The following is a 19,201-nucleotide window of genomic DNA, read 5'->3' on the forward strand; positions in this document are numbered from 1 at the left end:
TCCTTGGTGGAATATTGATTGTGGCAATATTATCAAACAACGAAAATTAGCTTTAATAAATTACAAAAAAAACTAATTTTGAAAATTACGTTCATTACCAGGTGATCTCGGCTAGATCCAAAAAATATAGCAAAAAAGCATTGGATTAAATGGGTCTCTTCCCTGAATAAAAATACACCAGCTACAACTCTTTGGAATCAAGCTAGAAAAATTAGAAAGAAAACAGAAAACCATTATCAAAAATAAAATCTTTTGATCAGAAATAGATGAACGACTTTCTTATTAAAGTTGCACCACCAACTACGAACCCTCAAAAATCTAACTACATAGATTCAACCCCATTTAACAAAAATCATTTTCTATTAAAACCTTTCACTTACGAAGAACTAATTTTCGCTATAAATTATCGTAAAGATAATAGTCCAGAATACGATCATATCAAGCACTCCATGCTTATTAACCTTCCAGAAGTAGCAAAACATTTTCTATTAGACTTTGTAAATCGGATCATTCAAGACAATTCTGAGGTATATTTTTTTAAAGACATTGTTATTCCGATTCTAGAGCCTGCAAAAGATCCAAATTCAGACGAATCTTATCGACCCAATTCTCTCTCTTCGTATGTATTTAAAACTTTGGAACGGATGTTAAAACATAGACTCGAATGGTGGGTCCACACCAAAAAATTACTACCAAACAGTCAGTTTGGATACAAACTGACTGTCAATTTATCATTTGTCATTTATCATCAAATGAAAAACAATTCATTATAAACAAATAAAAATTAATAATTCTGGAATGAAAAACAGCCATGGTAGCAAAAATAAAACAGGCAACAGGTTAGTTTTCCAGAATGGTTATTATTAAAATCAAGACTTACTAAAGTAATGTGCTAATTTTAGGTGTTGCGAATTCAACTATTTACATAACAATTAAGGAATATAAGCAGACTGGAACAGTAAGATCTCCTAAAAATATAGGCGGCGAGCTTTTATTCTTGCAACATATGATGAAAGAGTTAAAACATCTTTACGACAGCTAGTACACATCTTTTTCAAGAATAAAGTGTCCACTTTAAATAAAATTGTAAGTAAAATTAAAAACCGCTCAGATTTTAAAGACATTGTTATTCCGATTCTAAAACCTGCAAAAGATCCAAATTCAGGCGAATCTTATCGACCCAATTCTCTCTTTTCGTATGTATTTAAAACTTTGGAACGGATGTTAAAACATAGACTCGAATGGTGGGTCCACACCAAAAAATTACTACCAAACAGTCAGTTTGGATACAAACGAGGATGTGGAACTTTAGATGCTCGAGCTACACTTGTAACGGACATACAGAGTAACTTTTCTAGAAATAACTATTTGTCTACCTTATCTCTAGATATAGAAGGTGCTTATGACAGTGTGTGTTTACCTCGATTAAAAGACAAAATGATCAATTAATTTCAAATACCCACAAATCTGGCACAAACCATAATCAATTTCTACACTAATAGACGCTTATACGTTAGCAACTATAAAAATGAATTTTTGGACCACGTTATAATAGTTGGGGATTGCCTTAATATACCAAGTATCACTTATAAAACAATCCAATATACTGATGACTTCCTAGTCTATACAATAAGGACTACATATGAATAAAATTAAGAAAATTACATGAACATTTCTCAAACTGGTTATGTGAAAAATTGATCATAATATATTATGTATTAATAAATTATTGTATTTACAAATACATATTAAATTTAGAATAATAGCTTTAAAAACTAATTATTGTTGTGTATTGTGATTGTGCCTAAATAGTCTGTAGACAGCTCATAAATAAGCTTTCATATAAGATAGATTATTTTGAACAAGAAATACTGGCAGGACGTTTTTACTGTTAATGCTCTAAAAGAGGTAAGTTTAAAATTTAGAATATATAATTTTGTATTAAAATGTTTTCTTATGTATATTAGTATGTTGCAGTAGTCTTAAAACTAAGTATATTTACTGTTAATATAACAGTTTGACAAATAGTTGACATTTTAAAAATTCCTCATAATTATTCTGATGTTTTGGCAACGCTGTGGAGTTCTGAAGTCGTAAATCTTAAATGACGTGTAATCATTTTTATCAAATGCAATAAGGGTCTCAATTTTTTAAAATAAATTTTTACAACTTAGTGGTGTGCTGATGTAGAACCAGCTTTGCATTTTTGCAAATCTTACATCAGATCCATTCTGGACTATTTATGTATACTTTATGGATCAGCAAGTAAACAAATTTTAAATAAAATTGATGTATTTAAACGGACTGTTCTACTTATCTGTATGGGAGCAATGAAGTCTACTCCAATAGCTTCATTGCTCGTTGAAGCTTTAGAACCCCCGTTAAATTTTAGATGGGATTATCTAAGTGAAAAATTTGTAGTGAAATTTTCATATATCAACAATTCCTTATATTCTGGCATAAGCATTATCGTTTACGGCTCGCCCTGGAAACTTCCTACTCGTCTCTTAAATTTATCACTTTCGGAACTTGTTACGTAAATTACTATTAAATACTGCAAAATTATTTTGCGAAAACATGTTGATTTTTTGCTTAAAAAAAATCGGTTGCCTGTAAAGTCGGTTTTACGGGCGAAGATTTTACGTGACAACGTCTTTTTCTCGGTAGAATATTTATTGATATGAATATTATTAAATTGCACAATAGTTGTTTGCAGTTGAAACGAGCTGTTTCTTCTCAATCGACTGAATTTCGATTGATTGCAGAGTGATTTAAACTAATAATTTACTTAACACTATCAACATTTGTCAATAGTATGACATAACCTATAAACTCAGTTTCTCAACTTTTGTGTCAATCTAACAATTAATCAATCAATCATAGTTTACGATAATGAAATATTAGTGTACAATTATTTACCTTTATTGTTGTAGTTGTTGTAAATGACGAATCTAAGCACTCCACATTTTCACTACAGATACAGCTGACGATACTTTAACCACACGTGTGAACTTGTATTATGACGCTTTCTCGGTTTTCCAACGCCAAGAACGCTCGAGAAAGACAGAGACACAAGCACGCACCAATTCAACGCGCCTAATTCTCTAGTGCTGCGCGCGCAGCGGACCGATCATGTTTGAGTGGGAGAGAGACGCAAGGCATTCGCCGGTCCGGCGGGCCTCTCTCTCGTTCGGTGACTCATCGTAACAGACGTGAGCGGGCGTTACACTTTTTCATGAGTGACTCCGAGCCACAACCTAATTTAAGACGTTGTCACGTCAAAAAATAAGATTAGCTTTGTAACTATTGCCTACAGCCAAATATTTTTTTATATTTAGAAAACCTGAATTATTTTACAAATTTATAAGAACAAAAGTCCTACGACAATTTGTGACAAAGTAAGTCACTTTTTTTTCAATTGATAGTAAGTATATTTGCTTCTAACAATTAAAAGATTTTATAAGATTACTTCAAGAACATACTTTTAAAGTTTTTATGTGAAAAATTCGAAAAAGATTACCTTTTAATGGAATCGTTCACAAAACTTTCAAATGTGATCCTCAAAATCGGCTGGCTTTGAAACTCGTGGAAGCGGTGAAGGAGAAAAGAGCTGTTACCTGTATTTCTGATTCTTGTTTATGGATTTCGACGTTTCCTTTTTAATTTGTATGTTTTTTGCGTATATTATGAATATGTATTTTTTAAATAAATAAATCGTTAAATGATCCAAACCATTTTTTTAAACCTTTTTTTTTTCATTTTTTTTTATTTTTTTTTTTAGTACTATTTGAGGTAATTTTTATTGCAAAACACAAATATTTATGATTTATATACACTTCTTTAATAAACTACGTAAATAATTTATTTGTAATAGATTTTATAAAAAAAAAACAAATTATCACGCCATTATCAAATGCCATTTTGAAGATTTTTATATGATTTATATTTTTATTACTCTTAAATTTGTCTTAAAGGCTTTAACTTTTGCTGATGGATAAGAAAAGTAAAAATTTACCGTTTTTTAACCTAAGTTTGTTAATAACTAATTATATACAAAAAATTGACTGCAGGAAACATACGAGTATAAGTTTTTGTTACAGAGGTCCATACGACTTAAAACAACTGTCGTTTGCCTGGCAAGTTTAGTGATAAACAGGAAACTTTTTTTGCTTACTTCGCTGGCCTTGAAACAAACAAAGGCTATAGCGGGATAAGATGGTCAGAATTGCAGCATGCTGGATTCAGTTAAAAACCCACTTAGTTAAATTTTCAAGTCCCTAGGTGCCTCTAGTGGTTCGCTATGCAAAAAAAACGTTGTTTTAAAGTTGGCCAACAATTTCTGACATAACCTAAAATATCACTGAAAATTTCCAATTTTTTTTCTGGTCTCAATTTTCAAGCTAAAAATCTGAAAAAAATCATGCAGTTTTGTATTAATAAAATACGCTTTCACGAATTTTTTCAGATTTTTTTCAGCAATGCAGCGTCAATGCAGAGTCCTATAGCGAACTCCCAGAGGCACCAAGGGACTTAAAAGTTTAACTGAGTGAGTTTTTAATTATGTCCTTTCGAATGGCTAGACCCAAAACTGAATCGAGCATGGTGCAGTTTTGACCATCTTATCCCGCTATAGCCTTTACCATAAGTTTTTACCTTTTTATACTGCTTTAGCAGATAGGTAATTATTAAATTGAATAGTTTTGTTTTGTGGTCAATATAAAAAATTAAACATACCTATCTCGTTATAATAAAATGATAAATGTGTAGCATATTTCCAGTTAGATTAATTTAAATCAAGATATTAAAATGGTTAGCGCTCAACTTTTCTATCAACTAAACACTCCGTTTAATCATTATTCTTTAATTTAAATTTATCAGTTACTTCAATTCAATTCTTAGTTACTCTTTGTATAGGGTAAATGATACAGTCGTTGGCCATGCTATAGTGATTGGCCATGTTAACATAAATTTATAAATATTAAGAATCTCTGCTGTTACTGAAATAAATCAAATCTACAGAATAATTTTGACAACGTCGCTTAATGTTCACGTAAAGTTTCGTCTGGCTACAGTCACAATAAAGTGCTTAAAGGGTGTGGTTACTTCTTGCTGTCGCCAGTTTAGTTGTTCACAGGTAAAATCTTACGAATTTCTTAAGGATTGTACACTTGTTTTTGATCCATTATAAAGTTAATCGTTGTAGATATAGATATAATTTAGCATGATATATTAAACTAAGGTTCTAACCGATCAAATTTTAGGCCCCAAACATTTTTAGATAAAAAAAAACGCGCGAATTTATTATGCCAATAACTATATCAATAATTTAGGTATATAAACAGTTATTGGCCGGCCGGCCAATTACTGTGATAAATTTCTAAAATAAATTTTCAGATGTAATTTGTTTTCCATAAAAATGGGCACTCTAAATTACATTATTCTTATTGTTACCTTTAAATATTCTAAGAGTAAACAGTCGTTGGCCGTAGGCTAATTACTATATTTCAATGTGGCCAATCACTATCGCAATCCTTTTTTTTTCAGTTATAACATGCCAAAGGTCTGTGAAAGTGTTTCTTACCGAAAAAAATATAAAGAAGAAGATATAATTAAGGCTTTAGAATCTATTGAAAATGGTATGAGTCAAAGAGAACCTTCCAAGTTATATCAGATTCCTCGAGCAACACTTCAGTTCCGGTCACGTGTCAGATTTAATAACAAAGTTTCTCTTGGACCTCACCCAGTATTAACTTCAGAAGAAGAAGCAGTTCTAGAAAGATGGATTTTGACCTCCTACAAGAAAGGATTTCCTCGTAGAATGGAAGACATTCAAGCTTTTGTAAAATATTTCCTTGACGCAGCCCCTAGAGAAAATCCATTTAAAGATAACAATCCAGGAAGAGGATGGTATCACTCCTTCCTAAAACGTCACCCAAATATAACTCTAAGAACCGCAGAAGGAATAACAGCAGCTAGCTCAGTTGTAGCCGAAGCAGACATAAGAAACTGGTTTACTAATGTAGAAGACTATTTAAAGAAAAACCAATTATTTGAGATTCTTGAAGATATCAGCAGAATCTACAATGGAGACGAAACCTGTTTTTGGCTTTGCCCAAAGAACAAAAAAGTTCTTGTACCAAGAGGAGCAAAAAACGTTTATGAAATACAACATCATTTAAAAAACAATATCACAGTGATGTTTACATTTTCAGCTTGTGGTGTTGTGACCCCACCTACGATTATCTATGCTTACAAAATACTGCCAGCTAAAATTGTTAAATCTGTACCTGACACCTGGGGAATTGGATGCAGTGATAACGGTTGGATAAAAATCAGCTGTTCTACGAATATATAGGAAACATTCTTTATCCTTACTTAAGCAAAAATAACATCAAATTTCCAATAGCCTTGTTCGTCGATGGTCACAGCACACATTTAACCTATGAAATAAGCGAACTATGCACAAAGCTACAGATAATTCTAATTGCTCTGTACCCTAACTCGACTCGAATCTTGCAACCTGCAGATGTGTCCGTCTTTAAGCCCTTAAAAGAAGGATGGAAAAGTGCTGTATTAAAGTTTCGGAGACAGCACCGTACTGAAGTTGTAACAAAGGACAATTTTGCTGCAGTTTTAAAAACAGTAGTTGATAATATAAAACCAGAAAATATTAGAAATGGTTTTCGTGCCTGTGGGCTTTTCCCTTGGAATGTATCTGCAATTGATTATTCCAAATGCACTGGCAAGACAAAAGAACAAGATAGAGACACGGAAGTCAGTAAAATTACATTCGAGACATTTAAAAAGATTGTTGGAGAGGAAAAAATGGAAAGGCTTAAAAACATTGTTGAAAGTGATGCACATAATTCCGATTTTTTGACGTTGTATTATGTTTATAAAGAATTTTTGGAGGCAAGTCCATCCATGAATACTGATCAACTGGAAGATATGGATAAAGGCGAAGATACAGAGCAGCAAGGAGGAACGGACCAATTCCATGGGACGATCCAATCTGAAATCTGTGAGCCAGAATTAACTCTTAAAATCAGAAATTTACAGGATTAAAAAAATGAGGGTTTTATTAAGCATACTTCGGAAATTATCCTAAATGAGCAAATGTTTGACATTGAAAATATCCCTATTCTAATAGAAGAAAATACTAGCTTCGACAACCAAATGCCTAACACTTCATCGCTCGCCTCTGAACACGTCTTATTAAATAAGTCGTCTTCATCAATCAGCGATTATGTTATTTGGCCGAAAACTCCTGAAAGGAAAGAAAAAAGAGAAACTACCATTTGTTCTGACTTCCTCCGTTAGGAAAAAGGCAATTAAAGAAAAAATGGCTATAAAAAAAGAACTAGAGATGAAAAAGGAGAAACGTAAGACTGGAAGGTTGAACAAAAAAGAACTAAAAGGAAAACAAATAAATAAAAAAAAAGCAGCACCAAAAAGAAAGCCTAAACATAATTATACAGAAAAATCACCAAACGACACTAACGTTAAACTTGTTTTTAAAAATAATACAGATCCAGAAGCTGTAACAAGCACAGCAGGTGATATAGAAAACAATGATCCCAACATGAAATATTCTCCAAATGTAAGTGTTAATAGCGGTGCAACCAAGGAAGTATCTAAAGTAGTACACGCAGACGATGGTGATGTTTTACTCAACGTAACGGAACCCTTGCCAAAAATGGACTTCCAAGATAGCCCTAAAAACATCCAAAGTTGTCTTACGTTGTGCCAGAAAAAACAAAAAGAAAACTGTTTAGTGACAATAGTCAAGATGGAATCATTAACACGAATATGGTAATTATTACACCATCTGCTCCTAATCCATTTAAGAACAAAACTATATACACTGGGCTGTGCTATACGTGTGTTAATAATATAACACGTAGTCAATATGGAGTAAAATGTTCAAATTGTTCCAGAACATACCATATAAAATGTATTTCCAAAAATAAGATGTTATCCTCCAAAATGGAGAACGTTTGTTTTGACAAGATAACATTGTAATTGGTTTTCTCGCATTTATTAAAAATTTTTGAAACCAAATTCGTCTTTGATCAATAAAATTATATATAATTTTTAATGGTTTTTTAGTTTTTTTACCAAAATTAAAATAACGCAGGTACATTGAACATTTCAAAATTAGCTTGGTAGGGAAAAGATTCTACAAAATGGGCAAAACAATCGCCAAAAAGGTCCAAAGTAAAATCTCATAACATTATAAGAGTTTTACCAGGACTGAAAGGTTCTACCCGTCAGAATCCACCACTGTGTCCTAAAGAAGCTTGGAAATTATTAATAACTGATGACATATTGGAAATTATTGTTGAACATACCAACACAAGAATTGACTTACTATCCTCAAATTACGCTACATTCAAACGACGTAAAAACTCTCTCTCAAAATTTGCCCCAACTTTCATTGAAAGAACAGATAAAATTGAGATAGAAGCTTTTATTGGACTTTTATTTATGCAAGGTATATTTAAGTCTAACCATGAAGATTTAAAATCATTATGGGCAACAGATGGTACAGGGAGAGATTTGTTTAGATGTTTGATGTCACTTGCACGATTCTTATTTTTGCTAAGCTGTTTAAGATTCGACAATCATCTTACAAGGTCTGAAAGAGTGAAAACTAATACATTGGCAGCTATATCCAACCTATTTGAAACTTTTGTAAAAAACTCCCAACAGAACTATGTTCCAGGTCCTCACGTAACAGTAGATAAAATGCTGGTACCATTCAGGGGAAGGTGTGCATTTAGAATGTACATACCTAATAAACCTGCGAAATATGATATAAAAGTGCAGATCTTAGCCGATTCCCAAACACACTACATGTATAACGCGGAGGTCTATACAGGAAAAATTCTCCAACAGAAACAAAAATCGCTATTTTCACATCCAACTGAGGTTGTTCTTCGAATGATAAAATGTATTGAAAATTCCAACCGTAATGTCACTGGAGATAACTGGTACACATCAATGGAATTAACCAACGAGTTAAGAAAACGAGGAATTACATATATGTAGGTACAGTGAAGAAAAATAAAAGAATAATTCCTCCAGAATTTATGGCCGACAGAAAGAGACCTGCTAGTTCTTCAGAGTTCGGATTTACATCAGACAATACTCTGGTATCATATGTCCCAAAAAAGGGAAAATCTGTTGTTTTAATATCATCAATGCATCACGACAGTACTGTTGATCAGAGCACTGGGAAACCCGAAATAATTATGTTTTATAACCAAACCAAAGCAGGTGTAGATGCTTTGGACGAAAAGTGTGCAACATATTCCACTTCTCGAAGGACCCGTCAATGGCCTATGGCAATTTTTCACTGTATTTTAAATGTGTCTGGTGTAAACAGCCGAATAATATATCAGTTTTCCCGAGGAAAAGAAATATCCCGTTACAATTTTTTAAAAGAACTAGGCATTGCACTGTACACGCCACATATGAAGAAAAGACTTTACAACGTAAATGTACCCCGGAAACTTCGATGTCTCGCAGCGAATATCCTTGGAGTAGATATAGATGACACACCTGCACCATTGCCAATACAGAATATATATAAAAGGAAGAGATGCGCAATTTGTCCCGGAAAAAAAGACCGGAAAACAAATACATACTGTTTTGTGTGCAAAGTAACAGTATATTTATTGAGATATAAGTAAAAATTTTGCGTTTATTTTAATTGTAAAACATCGGCAAGTTTTGCTTTTTAATTTTGGGTTATCTATTTTTAATAAATATGCTTGTTATTGAATGAAATCGTAGGCTTCCACGGCCAGAGTCAGAATTATAGTTTATTCGTCTTCCGGGTTTGGACCGTGTCATTTGTGAGTGACCCAAAAGTGGGTTCAAGATGAACCCACTTTTGGGTCACTCACAAATGACACGGTCCAAACCCGGAAGACGAATAAACTATAATGCTTGTTATTAATAAATAACCTGATCTTCTAATTGCCCCTTCCAAATTCCTTATTGTATAGTTTGCATTAGGATAAGACGCTTAAGGTGTTGTTTTATTGTTACAATTTTCACAGAATTTTAATTTCGTTTTATCTTTAATTATTAAATAGTTTTCCCATTAAACTTTTATTAATTTCCGTCGCCATTGGTTTTTGATATAAAAAATAAATTTTTTGCACTCTCGTCTATCATGCTAAAAGTATGTTTTATCTTTAATATGCAACCGTTTTAGGATTTATAGCTGCTAAAACTTATTTATATTTTTGGAAATAAATATAAATTTTCAGATATTTGTCTAAAATTATATTTTATAAATGTTTACGAGATTTGTGATTGATAAACTTTGAAGCATAATTAAAAATTATAAATAAAAAAAAATATTGAGAAAATCGTTTAGCTATATAGTTGGGATCTTAAGTCTGAGAACTATCTAGTCCAGTTTATTGAAGGGAGAACAAATTTTGGAAATAATAGTTCCATGTGTGTTCTCGTCATCACATGTTTTGGTATCTTAGTTTGGAAACTAAGATGTTTGAGTTCTTTTTGCCATTTAACCAAAAAACAATACAAATATAGATTTTTAAAATGCTCGTTTATTAAATTTAATCATTAGCCAAGGTAAGTACATCATATAAGTGATACTATTATCATCTAGTAATGGTAATAGTAGTACGGAGATGGGCAAGGATCTTCGATACATCCAGTAGAAGCAAGATGTTGATAGTATGCTGCAGATGATCTGGCTGTACGTGTCTTCTGAGGACAGTCGAATTCCACATCGTATAAACCATATTTAAGGCTGCAATATAAATAATTCAATTATGTTTTATATCGATCATAACATAAAATACTAACGACATAATAAATATAATAATCCTATTGGTAAATAAAAAAGCGATGATATAATTTATGTTTAAAATATGCAACCAATAATTATTATTTATTCTTACGTGTATCCTGCTAGTCTTCCATCAATTAGGTTCCATTCAAATCCATCGATATAGCTATAGTAGGTATATCCGTATACTCTGGTGTAGTCCTCAATCATTGAAAGTCTGACATTTCTGAGGATAGCCTGAAAATATTGGCATTAGTATGTAAATCAAGTTCACAAAGGACAATATTATAATAAAAATGAATAATTTACCTTAATATATTCAATTCTATCGCAATCATAACAGTCCCTTGAACATGAGCCATATCCGTCATCAGTAATGAATACAGATGGGTTGTAGTAGTTTCTGCTGATCCATCCAAGAAGTTGTCTAATTCCGCAGGTAAGGAACTCCTTAAATAAATAAATAAATAAATATATGTAAAGAAGTTAAATATTCTTGATTAAACAAATTTTTCACATTTGTTATAAACTTTACTTACTCCCTCACAGCCAATTAATTGCACTCCCACATCAGATTCATAACAGATGTTGCCCCAGTAATTGTCAGCAGCACATGTAACATAGAAAGCTGATTCGTAGGCAAGGGAGAAGAAGTCATGAGTTCCTTTAATGTATTCGATTTCTGCGTGTGAAAAGACTGGAAGTCTTGCGTTGTAATAACCGTTGTAGTCGCAATTAAGACGAATTCTTTCAATCATTACTTCTGGATAATCTCCAATATAAATAGGATGGGCAAACCAACCAATCTTAAATAAATATAATCCAATTAAAGTAAAATTACATTATTTGTTAAAATAGCAAATACAATGCAGTTATCACGACTTACTTGGAATTGAAGTTTAGTTTCAGCAGCACATATGTCAGTATCACAAGCGGATTGAGGTTCATACCAATCGGAGTTAAGAGTAATTGATATCTTTCCTGTAATAAAATAAGAATATAGAAATAGAAGAAATAAGAAATATTAAACAAATATAGTCTTACCATTTTGGCATGGTCTATAGTAGTCATCGTATAAATGGTAGGCAGCAGCATGAGCTTTAAGAAGATTGTGGCCACAAATGTATTCATAATTTCCAGGTCCATCGTTAATACCAGGAGCATATGTTCCTAGACCGTAGCCATCTTTGCAGATAGTGGTTGGTTTGTGGAAAGTTATCCAATATTTAACATCATCTCCAAAGTGTTCAAAACAAACTCTTGCATATTCAGTGTACCATTCAACGAAAGATGAACAAAGGAATCCTCCTTGATCTTCAAGAGATTGAGGAAGATCGCCATAGTAGAGAACTACGATTGGTTCAATGTGGTTGAGTTTAAGTAACTTAATAAGCGTACGGTAATGTTCAATTCCGTAGGGATTAACATCACCACAGCCGTCGTATATGATTCTAGACCATGAGATTGAAAATACGTAATGTCTAACAGTTAGATTGTTCAAGATTTCGATGTCTCCCTTAATATGATTGTATGCGTCAGCAGAAATATCACCGTTTGAACCATCAGCGACGATGGATGGACAAGTGTGAAGCCAACGATCCCAAATGTTTTCGCTTTTGCAATCCTGATCCCAGGCTCCTTTAAAAATAAAAGTTTATTTAGTCATAAAGCATTTTAATGTTGTATATTTAAGCATTGCTAAATTATTAGTTTAAATAATATAATAAAAGAGCTATACAGTAGTTTTACCTTCACTATGGTAGGCACCACTAGCTACTCCAAATGAAAATTCTTTTGGAAAAACTTCGCAGTTTTCAGCTGGTGGGGGTATAGCAGGAACTGAGCCAGCAGGATAGGGGTAATCACAACCATCCCAGTAGTTGGGCCAGCAGTCTGGCCAGTAATCGTGCCAGTTGTCAGGCCATTCACAGGGATAGTCATTGGGATATCCATGGGGTACAGGCCAACCGTGTGGGAAATTATTGGGCCAGTCATGTGGAAAACCGTGTGGGAAATCATGAGGCCGGTCAGGAATAAAATCACGAGGAAAATCACAGGGCCAATCGTCTGGCCAACCATTTGGGAAATGTCTGGGCCATTCGTTTGGCCAACCATGTGGAAAACCATGAGGCAAGTCATGTGGTAAACCGTGTGGATATGGAATTACATCACATGTTTCAACTGGTAGAGAAGGATGATAATGTGAAGATGGTAGATTATGTGCTAGTGGTAAGGGACGCGGAGATGGAAATGGTCCATGGGGATATCCAGGTCTTGGGAGATCACAATCATTCCAGTAATTAGGCCAGCAATCAGGCCAGTAATCTCTCCAGTTTTCAGGCCAATCACAGGGCCAAGCATTGGGATATCCATGTGGTAAATTATTTGGACGCCAACCATGTGGGAAGCTATTAGGCCAGTCGTGTGGTAATCCGTGTGGAAAATCATGAGGCCAATCATGTGGTAAACCAAGTGGAAAATCACAAGGCCAATCATCTGGCCAGCCACCTGGGAAATAACGCGGCCACTCGTTTGGCCAGGCATCTAGCCAGTCTGGTAGACCATCACATGGTTCAGGAACTGGAAGAGGATGATAAGGTGGGCGATGTGGTGAGGGTGGTGATGGATGGTGAATTACTACTGGGGGTACATCACAAGGCTCTGGCAATGGAAGTGGATGTGGGGATGGTAGATTATGTGCTAGTGGTAAGGGACGTGGAGATGGTGGAGCTGGAAATGGTCCGTGGGGATGTCCAGGTAATGGGAGATCACAATCATTCCAGTAATTAGGCCAGCAATCAGGCCAGTAGTCGCACCAGTTTTCAGGCCAATCACAGGGCCAAGCATTGGGATATCCTTGTGGTAAATTATTTGGGCGCCAACCATGTGGGAAGCTCTTAGGCCAGTCATGTGGTAATCCATGTGGAAAATCATGAGGCCAGTCATGTGGCAAACCAAGTGGAAAATCACAAGGCCAACCATCTGGCCAGCCACCTGGGAAATAACGTGGCCACTCGTTTGGCCAGGCATCTAGCCAGTCTGGTAGACCATCACATGGTTCTGGAACTGGAAGAGGATGATAAGGTGGGCGATGTGGTGAGGGTGGTGATGGATGGTGAATTACTACTGGCGGTACATCACAAGGCTCTGGCAATGCAAGTGGATGAGGAGCTGGGCCATGAGGATATCCAGGATACGGATAGTCACAATCATCATAATCCCAGATTGGTCCTCCATGAGGATGTGGAACTATTACTGGAGGAACATCGCATGGTTCTGGCAAAGGAAGGGGATGAAGAGGTGGTAGATGTGGTGGTAGTGGAGAATGGGGTGCGGGGCCATGGGGATACCCAGGATAGGGATAGTCACAATCATCATAATCCCAGATTGGTCCTCCATGAGGATGTGGAATTACGACTGGAGGTAATTCGCAAGATTCAGGTGGCAGAGGATGTAGAGGTGGGTGATGTGGGGACGGTAATGGATGCGGTATTACAGGAATCTCACATGCTGGTTCAGGTATTGGATGAGGGTAATGTGGTGGATATGGATCGCAATCATCAAGCGGTAAATAAGGAGGATGGATAGGATATCCATGTTGGGGATCTCCGTAACTAAAAAAAAATAATATAAATTAAGTAAAAGAAAAGAATTAAAAAAAAGAAATGAATAAACACTTTAATTGAATATAACAAAATCAGAGTAAACAAAAATAGTTTATACACCACATTATACACCATGTATCAATTTTAATTTGCAATTTACATGGGAATATAGTCAGCAGCAATCAAAGGGTCGATTGGGTATGACAAGTTCGTCGTATAAATAATATTCTTTTCTTAAAGGAAAAGGGGAAGTGCTAGAAATTTGGAATGTTTATTGTAAGCTGTTTTTAATAAAAGTGATTAGTAAGAAATACTGTAGTTTATTTTTTAATTTGGATAAGGCTTTTGGTAAAGTGAACCACACAAACTTACCCAACGGATCTGAGATTTGAAGTTAGATAAAACATACGGCTAATAAAAATCTGTTCTTGCAGCAAACAGCAAAAATCAGAATTCATAGCAATCTTAAAAAAATAACTATTACTAGAGATTTACGACAGGAATGTGTGTTGTTGCCTTTTAATATTTAATTTATATTTTGAAGAAATATTTAGTAAAGTGTTTTAAAACACACAAAAAGGTATAAAAAAATTGAAATTAAAATATCAAGCATTAAATAATATACAGATGATATAATTTTTATATCAGACTTAGACATATGGCTTCAAAGGTCTGTCAACCTAAATAGTGATTGGACCAAAGTGGCAACCTTTTTTCGATCTCAGAATGTTTCGATGCCTATTACTTCGAATGGTAGAAGCATGGAACAATTAAACAATAGAATACCCGGGTTAAAACCAGAGTTACCGGGATAAACAACCTACTGGATCTAAATCTCGAGATTAAATGCAAAATTATACAAGCAGGAGATGCATTCATATAAAAAAAACGACTACTATATGACACACATATCAACTTAGGACTTTAAATACTATTGCCTAAATAATATGCTTGGCCAACTATGCCATACGGAGTATAATCGTAAACGCTCATAATTTCAACCATAAGCAAGATATAATGATTTGAGATGTTGTCTTAAGGAGAATACCCTATAACAATGAATGACCATATAACATATAACAAATAGGCAGAATCTTTACACAGCAAATAGGTAAAGACAGAGAGCTACTCTAACCATCAGAATGTACTAAACATCATAACTTGGATACCTATTAGGGAATCACATACATTTCCTATCCCAGCCCGTAATAAGAGGCAAAATTAAATGAAAACGTGGAGTCGGGGAGATAAAACTCTCTTCGATCCGAAATATACGACAGAAACTAAAAACAACAGAGCATAAGGAAAATTTGCTGAAGTAAGACCAATATTTATTAATTAAACAAGACACCAGCAGAAGAATTAAAGAAAAACAAAAATTCAAATATCTCTGAAATCTTTTCGAATATTTTATAAAGTAATAAGAGAAGGATAACTAAACGGTATAACATTGAATTTGTCTTTAAGTTCAATTTTACAGGAAGACTATACTATTAGTATTAATAGTATAACATATATAAAATAGAGTAAAAAAAAATAATATTTTTTTTAAAGACCATCAGGAATAAAATTATAAATTCTATGCGTTATTTTTGGGACACACCATATATTTTAAACTACGGTGCTATAAACGGAGAGATGTAAAGGAAGTTTAAGATAAGTACCACACTTGTTTATTTAATTCTGGTAAACTCCAGAACTGTTTTTTGGCGCCCCAAGAAAATTAAATCAAAATGTATTAGGAAAACAGTTAACTTAAAAAGTTTTATAATATAATAAAAGAATATAAATTAAAGTTAATTGAACAACTGAGAAAAAAATGCCAAGGATATAGTTTTAAAAAGCTAAGGTACCACAAAGAAACCATACAGGAAAAACTAGAATACAAACATTTGAATAACTTTTTTAGTAATATTTTCTAGTGATACTAGAATAGCCTAAAGAAAACACAGCAATATTCAATAATTTCATTTTTCCAAAAGGCTTAAGTCAAGGTTTTTATTTCCACAAAATCAATGCGGTACATATAAAACTTTATTTCATTTAATTTATATAGAAACTAGAAGTAAATTTATATTTAACACTTATATTGCCTTACCTAAGTTGTAGAGCAAGCAACGTTGCAAGAATTTGCAACGCCTGGACCATTGTGACTGTGTTAGCGAGACAAACTTGCCCACAATGCTGGTTGATGCTGCTAGTCTTCCTTTTAAACAAATTTTCTAAACGATTATTACAAAAATTCGTGCTAAAACTAATTTTTTCTCACGTAGCACTTTGATAAATATAAATTATTACCAAAATAATGAGTTACAAATGTTAAATAGCAAAATTTTATTTCCTTTATTAATAAAATCGGATATCATTATCCTTTTTTTATTTATTGGTCTTTAAGTCGTATACACACACACACACGCAGTGATCAACCCTGCCCCTAGGAACATGTGTATACCAATCTAAGAGTGGGATCCACATGTCCGAAGATCAAACCGGTCTCACTTCGCTAGTCGAAGTGGTACCTATCTGACCCCCAGGTTTTTCCTCCACCCCTCCTCATCGTGTGACTTACGTGAGGAGGCTTATGATCTGAGTGATTGAAAGTTACTTAAGGTGTCCTGGGTAATGGAACACCCTCTGTTTTTAATTACTGTGGTTATGCCACCTAACTGTAGGGGTAGCCACATCTAGGCTTTTCTCCCTATTTACATTACTGACTCTATTGAAGTTACTCTATCATGACTTCGGGACTTGAGTCCCTAAAACAAAAAGAAAAAGCGTGTGTTCCGACCATAGAGCCCCCAGCCGTGGCTGACGACTCTATGTTCGGAAAAGAGTGTGTGCTCGGTCACTCGGCCGCCGATTTGGCAAAATAAATTTTGTTCTCCTCGCCGGCCGAGCATCCGAGTGGGGTCCGGCCACTGAGCCCCTGTATGCCGCACAAGACCTCAGTGCTCGGATTTCGCGAGAATATCAGTATTCATCTGATCCGCCTTAGGGGCCTAGTCCGTTGTAACGGTATATGTGGAGCCTGATGGGCCCTCCATATTTGGTCAATGAAAAGTGAATTTATGAAAAATAATGACAAAGATTTAGTGATGAATGAATCTGAGTGATTTAAATAGAGAGACCGTTTTATATTTTTTTGTTTTTTGTTTTTTGTTTTTATTTTTTTTTTTTTTTTTTTTTGTTTTTTGTGGACTTCCTTGGAGCTTCGGAACTATAATATGCCTGGGTCCCAATTCTTTCCTTTTTTTGTTCCTTAATCCTATTTGTGTGCGTGTGTTGGGGTGAGCATTCCCAAGTGTATACTGCTCTCACTCACCCCGGTGTATATTGGACTTAATTCTACCTAAAAACCTAAAAACCTAAAAGAAAAAGCGTACCCTCGCGCCAGAGATATTTTTTGGTTGGTCTCCTATCTATCTTGATCTTGAGGTTATGACGACTATGCACCATTGCATCCTTTGATTATTCGTTTGGGTTCTCCCTATATCTTGCAATTTGCTGTTTTGGTCTTCTGTGTACCGTCCTGATGTTTTCGTTGTAGTTTGTCAGCTCTCTTAGCATCCTACTAGGGTGGTTTGTAAGTCCGTTGAATATATCGTATGCTCTTTCGTCTAGCGTCCGTAGTATCCTGGTTTGTCCTGAGTCTCTGAATACGTACCTTAGAGGTACGTATTTTGGTATTTTTAATGCATCTCGAATGATTTGGTTCTGAGATCTCTGAATCTTCATCCTGTTTGACTTGCAGGTATGTCCCCAAGCTGCCGAGGCGTACGTTAAGACTGGCATGATGATGCTGTTTGCAACCCTGATTTTGGTTTTAAATCTAAGTTTGCTTCTTCTTCCTATGAGCGTTGAGAGCTGACTTTTCAGCGCTTTGGCTTTATATACCTGTTGGTTGATGTGTTCTGTGAATGTTAGCTTCTTGTCGAGTAATACTCCTAGGTATCTTGCCTGGTTGGTCCATTCGACTGGGGTGTTGTCTATCGTAATTTCTCGGTTTGGTACACTTTTCCTATGACTAAACATTACAGCCTGAGTTTTATCTGGGTTTAAGGCTATTTTCCATTTTATGCACCATCGTTGAAATCTATTTAGTGCTCTTTGCAGATGATTAGCTGCATGATCCGGGTTTCTCCAGCTAACCGCTATTGCTGTATCGTCTGCGTAAAGACTTAACAGAGATCCGGGTTCTGTTGGCGTGTCGGCCGTATAGATGGTGTACAGGTATGGTGATAACACAGCACCCTGAGGCACACCCGCTTCCAGGGCTCCGACTTCAGACAGGGTTGCCCCTATACGAATTCGGAACCTCCTGTTAGCGAGGTATGACGCAAGGAGACATGTCATCGCCTCGCTGTATCCCAATGAGTTCATTTTATATATGAGTCCTTTGTGCCAGACTCTGTCAAATGCTTTACTGACGTCCAGAAATGCGGTTGCTGTGTATGCTTTTTCGTTGAATCCTTTGGTTATAAATTCTGTGAGTCTTAGTGCCTGTAATTCACAGGAATGTTCACTTCTGAAACCGAATTGAGCTTCTGGAATGGTGTGTAATGCTTGAGATTCTTCATTCAGTCTTTTTAGAATAACTCTTTCCGCAATCTTGCTTATTGATGATAGTAAGCTGATTGGTCTGTAGTTTTGAGGAAATGTGCCATTTTTCCCTGGTTTTGCAATCATTATTATGTGAGCTTCCTTCCATCTGTCTGGGAAATATCTTAGTTTTAGCATATTGTTTATGATGTTGGTAATATAGACA

At 34.8% G+C, this 19,201-nt stretch overlaps 1 protein-coding gene across 1 annotated transcript; it reads right to left on the reverse strand.

Moving 5' to 3' along the window:
• Nucleotides 1-10,566: 10,566 nt before the first annotated feature.
• Nucleotides 10,567-16,679, reverse strand: LOC140440133 (uncharacterized). Its single transcript, XM_072530426.1, has 8 exons — nucleotides 16,535-16,679; nucleotides 12,581-14,445; nucleotides 11,876-12,469; nucleotides 11,718-11,812; nucleotides 11,371-11,637; nucleotides 11,141-11,281; nucleotides 10,944-11,068; nucleotides 10,567-10,792 (listed from the first exon to the last, which is right to left on the reverse strand). The coding sequence occupies exons 1-8, from the start codon at nucleotides 16,582-16,584 to the stop codon at nucleotides 10,645-10,647; spliced, it is 3,285 nt and encodes a 1,094-aa protein (XP_072386527.1). The 5' UTR covers nucleotides 16,585-16,679; the 3' UTR covers nucleotides 10,567-10,644.
• Nucleotides 16,680-19,201: the final 2,522 nt, after the last annotated feature.

This window comes from Diabrotica undecimpunctata, chromosome 4 (assembly GCF_040954645.1).
Source record: "Diabrotica undecimpunctata isolate CICGRU chromosome 4, icDiaUnde3, whole genome shotgun sequence".
Classification (NCBI taxonomy): Eukaryota; Metazoa; Arthropoda; class Insecta; order Coleoptera; family Chrysomelidae; genus Diabrotica; species Diabrotica undecimpunctata.